Source organism: Panicum virgatum, chromosome 9K, assembly GCF_016808335.1.
Source record: "Panicum virgatum strain AP13 chromosome 9K, P.virgatum_v5, whole genome shotgun sequence".
In the NCBI taxonomy this organism is placed as follows: Eukaryota; Viridiplantae; Streptophyta; class Magnoliopsida; order Poales; family Poaceae; genus Panicum; species Panicum virgatum.
The window spans coordinates 24,417,367-24,426,121 of record NC_053144.1 but is presented as its reverse complement, the minus strand read 5'-3'; the positions used below and the strand labels follow the sequence as shown (position 1 = coordinate 24,426,121).

Below are 8,755 nucleotides of genomic sequence, written 5' to 3'. Positions count from 1 at the left end.
GGACCGGGGAGTGGATATACCTTTCACTCTCTCAGTAGGGATAGGTTTTATTATTATGTTACGCAACACTACGACTTCAAGGGACAAGGTTCGGCCTTGGAGCCCTGTAGTCGGGGAGAGTGACACTATCCACAAGCCGGAAAGAAAGGTCAACGGTTGTTTGGGAATGACCCGACGGTGTTCCAGACGTGTGTGTTAGGTTGTCCTTGCAAGGTTGAATTTCGATTCAGAATCGTCCGCCTCTCACGATGAAATGAGACTGCTTAATTGATCTGCCACACAGAGTAATAAGAGCAACAATATTCTTATTAATCTTGATGTTTGCTTAGAAGTTCCACCATGTTTGGATAGTAGATGCTTACATAGAATGGTTAATCAACTAGAATCTTGAAGCTAAAACTTGAAAGTAAGGACCTACTCTTTATTGCTTTTCAGCAAAGGAAAACCAGAGCCTTACAAAGCCTTGCATAGTCTAGCTAAGGTGGGCTACTTATACCCGTTGTCGGTTAAGTCTTGCTGAGTATTAGAATACTCAGCCTTGCTTTTGAAAACCCTTTTTCAGGTATGACTTTTGAGGATCAGATCGCTAGCTTGACCTATCCTTGCTCGTTGCCTCCTGGCTGGTCCGTAGAATGGGATACGTCTTCGGCCGGCAATGACTGTGATGAGTAATACCATGCTTGGGCTAGCTTGGTATACTTTTGCGACGTGTTGTAGTCATCGTGTCTCATCTTCCGCTGTTTAGACTCTGAACTTATAATCATAACTTGTACAACTGTTTTATTTAAGTTGGCCTTGTAATAATGTTTTTAACTGGCTTGTAATCATTACTATGCCTGTGTTGTAAAAATTGTGGTTGTAATATCTCTGGACTCGCCTTCGTGCGGGGTATGCTTGTTCGATCCGAGAATCGGTGGTTGTATCAGGACGTTACCCGACAGACCAAAAATTGTTCCGTTTGAAGTGCGTTTAAGCTAATGTTGCCTTTATAGTGATGGTTTACGCACTTGAGCCGGGATAATTTAGGCGGTTCTGCCACAGCAGTGGGCGGTGGTAGAGGTCGGCGGCGGTAGGGGTGGTATACTTGTATGGTGTGCTTGTTGTGTTAAAGAAAGAAGAAAGGAATAAGGAATTAGAAAGAGGTGAGGAAAAAGAACTGTAGAGAGAGAGCATCGTTCACCTCTGCTATAGCTCCGTCCATTGGCTCCGGGTTTTCTGTCTTCCGATCATACACTGTTTTCGTATATGTTCTTGTTGCTGGTTTTTATCACCTTTCCCCGAGAAAGATGTCGTTTAGGACATGACAGAACAATTTCCATCGTTCTCACCCCTAGTTTTGTGCACGGTTTCAACCGTTACGGCTTTAGCCAAGGATATGGTAACATCTGCCGAGGAATGGTAGGTAGTCTTGGTGAGACGGGCAAGGGGTCTTCATCAGTCTGGTGGCGTGGCAAATGGATTTTGACTGCTGGTATAGCTGCACATGACATAAGCTGAACCTAAAATTCCGCCAAAAATTCAACCTTGTCAACGCCCTCCAGAAAGGAAAAAAAAAAGAGACAAAACCCTGTGCGCCGAAAGTCCAAGCCTGCCCCCGGTTTTGGTATCTTACGAAGACAATTCATAGGTTAATGTTGCTGCAAGAAAACAGACAACCTAAACTACAACTTTTAATAACACGTCATTATCTTATACTAGATAATTATGCCCATGCGTTGCTATGGCCAAAATTAGTATAAGTATCGGACACGTATTGGTGCCTGTACGTTAATCTGTATGAATGTACGTGATCGAGTCGTGAACGGAGAGGATTGATCTGACTCACATACGGAATGAACTAAGGCCCACCCGTCAATAATATAGACGGACCAAACCAACGTACCAAACCAAAAAATTAGGTGGAAACCCTACTCGCTTTAGTAAGAGGTATAGATAAAATTATATGCATCCAGCAACCAGTTGACGTGTCTTCTGCGTGTCTTGAAGCAACTTAACTCTTTTCCTAATACAGTAGTACTCCCTCCTTCTCAAACCTTCCCAAATTATTGGTCGTTTTAGATTTTCTAGTCTATGCATAGCAAAGCCTATGAGTCCAAAAATGCCAAAACAACTAATAATTACTAGCAGTTAAACAGATGATGGATGATAATGCAAATTGCAAATAATTGTCTTAGGAAACTTTCTGATACTACAATACAATTGAACAATTGTATTGTACACCTAACAAATATAACTTAATCTTACAATTTACTGCACTCCAAATAACCTTGGGGCAATACAACCTAACAGGGCCGGATGCACGAAAAGACCACGAAAAGCTCAGAACAGCAGTGCCGAAGGGCATTGGCACTGCAGGTTGGCGCGAGCACAGTGCAGTAAAGTTCTAGATCCCAGCATCAGCACCTGCAACAGTCAAGTATGAGATACAGTCGCATACACGAAGCGCATCAGTGAGACGAGCGGCAGCAGTAAATGGTGGACCAACCGTGTCAACTGTCAAAGTCAAGGCAACTGTCTCTAAAAGCACTTCTTATGCACAATGGATGGGCCTGTTTCATCATACTCGCCCTTGGTGACATGCTGGTTCTGAGGGAAGACAACCTTGGCCAGTATCGCACCACCCATCCAGGCCGAGTACCTTGCTAGGTTCTCAGGCATGTATTCTGGGGGCTGTTGGAGCAGTTAGCAATGGTCACGCAGTACAAAAAGGGTGGACTTGCAGGTTAGTGGCAAGGAGCTTACCTTGACAAGAGATGGCCAAATTGCTGAAGCAGAAAGATTTGCATCTCTTTGGAATCTGTCTTCAAAACCTTGAAAAAAGAAAGCAATATGAACTTGAGTGGTTACTCTACAGAACAGTCTAAACAAAAACAATAATTTATGATGTATTAGGTATGTAAAGATAGGAAGATGTTTTGAGTCAGATACACAACTAGGCAAGAGAAGGCCTTTCAACATGCAAAGCTGGAACAACGCCATGAAAGCTGTGTAACAAACTGCTGTTTACAATATTTACAATCAGTTTCAGCCACCAAATATTATTTGACCAGCATATTTTAAAGTGTGATCCACGTACTAAACTTACAAATTATACCAGAAATACAAGATATTTCCAAGTGCTATAACTCATTCCAGTTTCATATCAACCAAATGATTTTCAAAGTTCCAACAGCTTCTCAAACAGGAGAGCATGGAAACTAAAGTACCAAAATAGCCGTGCATAGGTTACGCACTTACACAATAGGGCATATACACAATCAGCTCAAAACAGAAGATATGTTTACCCTTTCTACCTAGCAGACATGCATTTACCATGTAAAAGAAAAGGTTTGAAGAAAACAAAGGGTATGTTTGGATCCTTTGCTGGACACTATTTACCCTTGCCAAGCAAGGATACGGATGAGGCTAAGTTTCGGTTGATGGCAAGCTTGCCTCAGGGCCTGCACTGACAAGATTTTACCTGCTGATACAGGAGAGTAAATCTCACTCGCCTGGGCTGGCAAGGATTCACTCACCTCGCAAGGCAAAAAGGCCAGGCAAGCTAGCCAAGGAACCAAACGCCCCCAAAGGTGCACATCAAGAAAAAAAGGCATCAAGCATAGAAAAGTGATAACTAACCAGTCATCGATGCAGTAGCACCACATAACATGGTGTTTTCTAGCAGCTGCCGATGGTATTCTGATGAAACATTTGAGACACTGGTAACTAGCTGGTGAACGATACCATAATCTTCCAAACCCAAAATACTTGGTTGAAACAAAGCTTCACCAACAATATACCCCTCTTTTTCAATTGTTATAACCTGGAGAAGGAAGTGGTTATAAATAGATTAGCTTGCATAGATTCATTATGATATTTGGGCCCAAGACAGTTGGTCAACAAAAGAGAGAAAGGACACAATTATGATGCATTTTATGTACACAGTCAATATCACAAATTAAAAGAGGACCAATATGTATGTTTGGCACAACCAAACAAAATTTACACAAAAGCAATGTAGAATAACTCTAACCAACCTGTCCATCAGGAAGAGTGTGCCTTTCTGGCTGGCATGAGCTTTCTATAGCTTCAAAGGCCAACTGATCTTCTGCGCAGCATGCATATTGCTCTTTCAGCCTCTCAACATCAGAAGTATCAAAATTTACTGATGGATTGGATTTTTTCAGTTCTTGTGCAAACAGATTTGTCAAGTCAACTCCTCCAATCTCCAATCTCTTTGATGCTACGTGTTGAACAGCTCCTTCACAAACTGGAGCAATATCTGGTAAAATAAAAGGAAATTACAATCTTTTTCAAGTGTTACTTGCCGGCCAATATACAAAAGGGTGGTTGTGAGAGAAAATCCTAGTTAATGAAGCAAATCATGCACTGAACAGCCAACACTGAACCAAAATGTAGGCAGAGTCTACTTTAGTAAAAGGTAGCCGTTCAAGGTGCGTTATGTATCTTGTCTTTTACTAAGTAGTCAACTACTTTACACTAAACAAATACAAAAAGAAATTGTATAAGACCTTTTAGAAGACCAACAGAATAGCAACAACAAGATAAATGCAAGTACAAACAGTTCTACAGAGCAATTATGCAGTTACATTTCCATAACTGAACCAAAAATCCTCTAGTCCCTCCTTTGCTGAGCTGATGGAGTTGGAGTTAATGACAGCGAATATAAACAGATGGACACCTTGGGAGTTGCAAGCATCTAAGAAGTCAAGATTTCAAAAAGAAGTTGCCAGGCAGGAACAGTATTTATTATTAATACACTGTTTCTTCATATGAACAAATATAGCACAATGATATTTGTTATTTTCTTAGATTTGAGTCTTATCTCTTAATAAAACAATGTGTTCCCTTTGTTAAGGAAATAGAATTGCTCCAGGCATCCGCTCGTCATTCAAATCCAATTTTGTCATTTCATTTATCTTCTGATATATTTACGTAACTAATAAAGTTTGTAATATTTTGAAACAACTCCACATTTCCACAACTAACATTTCCATATCTTCAATCACCATGTACAACATAAGCACCACTCCCTCAAGTAGCCTCGTGTCAGAAACTCCATTTAATACGTTTAGTTTCATTTATGCTCTTAATTGATACCCAAGTTGATAAACAAATGTTGGTTATTCTTAACTTTAAGAATGTATAGAAAGTGGGTGAACGAGGGGTAACAATAGATATTTGTAGAAAATGTAAAAAATATTTAGGTAAATGAACTGAAAAACTGCTATACCTGAAAACAATGCACAAAATGAACACGCACAACACTAAAACAGTAAAATACAAACCATGGTTGATTTATGAGACTAGGTTAGTGGCATAAAAGCAATAACCTTGTATTGCATTGTAACATAATAATTCTTGGAAAAAAATCCATGAAAAATTTATGTCATCCTCATGAGATGCCCTTGCATGTACTTAACGATCGTCAAACGCTAGGTGACAACTCTGTTCTATGGCACACGTTTTGAGCTCAAAAGGGAATATATATTTTTCCTGAAAGCCTTCGATATGTGCTGGTTTGCAACAAGGCAATTATGTTATGAATAACTAAAAAAATATGGTAAAAAACAGTCCATAAGAATGATACGAGTAATGCAGAACAAAATAAATAAAGCAAAAGATGAACAGCTTCAGACTATCACTGCACAACCAAAAGCCATGTGTGGGATCAACACTCAACAGAACTGAAATCTAAAACTTAAGCATCCAAAATAGAAACTTTAGTTTGGTGATATTACCTATTTTCCCATGCCCAATGTCAACTGTACATCCTGAAATGCGTCCAACAGCATAGAGTGACAATACAGCCTGTTCAGAGGCATAAAAGCCTGAAACATTGAATTTCTCAAACATAAGCTGCACCAATTGCTCCCGAAGAGTCTGCAGAGAGCATTAAGAGGTGTGAGGACATTATAATCAAATTTAAAAGTACTAAAAGAACTGCTAATTATAGAGCAATGCGTAAAAAATGCTCAAAACATGAACAGTTCAGTATGGGAAAATTTTAAGAAAGCAGAGTTGTACAAGATATTATTTTGCAGCTCCAGAAGTACAAAGATTGCTTAAGAGATGCATCATACACTATCCAAACATGTGCTGCTATGATGCCTTCAAGACCTATACTATCAGCATCTATAGAACATCACACCAGAAAAGCCATCAAGCAGTCTATTAGTCCATTACTTAATACTACTTTATAATTGGCACACAGATGCAGTTAAACTACTGATTTCAACTTGAGGAAAAAGTATGAGTAAATCAGCTTGTTTGAATTTTTACTTTAAAAGCGTATCAGATTGGACCTAGAGCTACAATTTTCTACTAAGCTTCAATGGGCGCCAATACAATACTAAGATGTGCAGTGACCTTAAAACATAGGCTGAAGCAGCCACGAAATGCATTGGGGTCCATCAACTCAGCTCAGGTAAGAAAAAACTCCCTAATTCAGTTAGTTTAACTATTGTTACCAACTTCCACACAGATCATTAAAGCCACTATGCATGCGTATCCCGTGACCCCATCAAAGAAAAAGGTTTTACATCATAGTTTGGAACACATATGGCACGGCCATCTAATTAAGAGCTTATGATTTCACATGAAACTATTAAATGAGCATGTAAGAATACTAAATAAATGCTACTGAGTTTATGATTTGAATTAAGACTTAAATAAAACCACAAGTCCAGAATCCCAATTAATAACAAGGCAAGCAAAAATAAGCCCCAGTCCACAAGCCCATCATTCAGACCCACATTTACTTGTTGTAAAACAATGTGGGGGCACGATTGGCCACCCAAGTCGCCCCCATCAGCAACCCTACTACGCAGAGCATCTGTCTGAGCAAGATGGATTTGAGCAGGAAGATCCATCACCTTGGGCGTGAAGAGTGGCTCGGTGAAGAGGATCTGACCCTCGTCCCCAATCTCCCAGCCAATGTTCCTGTAAAGGACGTAGTTGAGCAGGTCCTCCATGGCGTCCCAGTCCTTGACGAAGCCGCGCACCACCGGCTGCACCACCTCCTCCACCACCGCGCCGTCCGCGAGCTGCTGGTCCTCGACCTCCAGCTTCATCTTCGACGGCATCACCTGAGCAGCGAACCCACGGAAAACTAGAAGGTTAAATAATTCACCAAAAGAATTAAGAGTAGCGCGCTGGGGGGTGGGGGGCGAGAGATCCGCGGCCTCACCAGCGGGGGCGACTGGTCGGGCGCCGCGATGCCGGCCTTGAGCAGCTTGGAGCCCGTGTCGACGACCACCGCCTCCATGGCCGGCGGCGGGGGCGGGGCGGGGAAACCCTAGGGTGCGGAGGCGACGCGAGGCGCTAGGACTGGAGGTTAGGACGGATGCGTGAGAATTTTGAAAAAGGTGGACGCCGCGGGAAAGGGGAGGAGGGGTTTGGGGAATTTCGGAGCAAGCAGCGACCCAGAGCCAAGCGAAGGGAGGAGGACGAAGCTTGGAAGATCTTGCGGCGACTGCAAGGGGAGAACGCGTCGACGGACGGATGATAACGTATCGGTATACTTCCCGTCTTGCCGCCCAGGCCGGGGCAAAGTGGCATAGACTGTCCGCAGTGGTGTAAAAGACTCTGTAAACACAATATAGCGCGCATGTATAGCGCTTTTTTTTTTCTGCAGCGGCACTCTCTAAGCCGAACTGCATCGTTGCGGGCGGGGCTCTCGCACGCCAAAGCTAGCGCGGTAGCGGCCGTCCGCAACGCGGCGACGTGGCATGGGGCCTGCCTCCGGCCGTTGCTCCCCAGCCTCCCTCCCGCGTCGGGCAGCTCTCCGCCGCCGGCCGCCGCGTACGCCACACCAAGGCTGCCCGGCTGCGGCCGCCTCCGCCCGGCCGCAGCCATGGGAGGCGCGCTCGAAGCCATGACCGCCGGTGGCCGTGGCCGAGCTTCGCCCGCCCCGCCGCGGCTCAGCTTCACGCGCTGAGGAGGGTGGGTGGCGGCCGGGGAGGGTGGGTATGGGGAGGCCGGTGAGGAAGGTGAGGGAGGGCGCGCGCGCAGGCGAGGGAGGGGATGGAGCAGGGAGGAGGCCAGGAGGTTGCCACGCCATGGGCTCCGCCCCGCAGTCCCTAGCCTGCTCGCGGAGGGAGGAAGGAAGGGGGTGGCGCAGCGTGGTCCCTGCCGCGCCGAATCGAGGCAACGACGGCCCAGATCGAGCCACCGCCGCGCTAAATCGGGGGGGCGCTGGCCAAGTAGGGGAGGCGCGGCCAGGGAGCCTTGCCGCGCCGGCCGCCTCCCGTCCCGACCGTCGCGCCGCTGGAGGGCGCCGAGCCCGTCCGCCGCCGGGAGGAGGGGCGGGGAGCGACCGGAGGGAGCCGGGGCCGCCGGCTGCCGCAGCCCGCCCCTACTCGCAACGCCACCGCGACCGGCGTGAGCGGTGGGAGCCGGGGCTGCGGCCACTGCGCGCACCCGCCCCTGCTCGCCTGCCGCCGCCATGGCCCCGCGCGCGAGGGAGGGGAAGGAAGCCCCGCGGGGCGTGCGCGGGCGCCATGGCCATGGGCCCGAGCTCGGAGCGCCGCCATGGCCGCCGCGGCGCGTGGGCCGCCGCCTCGCCATGGCCGCCGCGCGACGGAGGGAGGAAGGCCGCCCCTGCGAGCCCGAGGCTGGCTGAGCTCGCGGCGCAGGGAGAAGGGAGGGAGGGGTGCCGGAGCGCCGAGGGGGTGGGAGCTCCGGAGTGCGGGCCACGGCGGCGCCGGAGCATAGAGGAAGGGAGCCGACGCCGAATCCGGCCGCCGGAGCTCGA

At 46.4% G+C, this 8,755-nt stretch overlaps 1 protein-coding gene across 1 annotated transcript; it reads right to left on the bottom strand.

Moving 5' to 3' along the window:
- Window positions 1-2,117: 2,117 nt before the first annotated feature.
- Window positions 2,118-7,544, bottom strand: LOC120650907 (actin-related protein 7-like). The gene is made up of 8 exons (XM_039928214.1): window positions 7,190-7,544; window positions 6,876-7,088; window positions 5,742-5,883; window positions 4,017-4,261; window positions 3,619-3,802; window positions 2,743-2,810; window positions 2,486-2,670; window positions 2,118-2,403 (listed from the first exon to the last, which is right to left on the bottom strand). The coding sequence occupies exons 1-7, from the start codon at window positions 7,265-7,267 to the stop codon at window positions 2,518-2,520; spliced, it is 1,083 nt and encodes a 360-aa protein (XP_039784148.1). The 5' UTR covers window positions 7,268-7,544; the 3' UTR covers window positions 2,118-2,403; window positions 2,486-2,517.
- Window positions 7,545-8,755: the final 1,211 nt, after the last annotated feature.

Excerpts from the sequence above, each read along its gene's own strand:
- LOC120650907 (XM_039928214.1), bottom strand. The coding sequence starts at position 7,267 with ATGGAGGCGGTGGTCGTCGACACGGGCTCCAAGCTGCTCAAGGCCGGC. Across the intron at positions 7,089-7,189 it reads CCGACCAGTCGCCCCCGCTG|GTGATGCCGTCGAAGATGAA; the intron begins GTGAGGCCGCGG and ends TTCGCTGCTCAG. Across the intron at positions 3,803-4,016 it reads ACACTCTTCCTGATGGACAG|GTTATAACAATTGAAAAAGA; the intron begins GTTGGTTAGAGT and ends TTCCTTCTCCAG.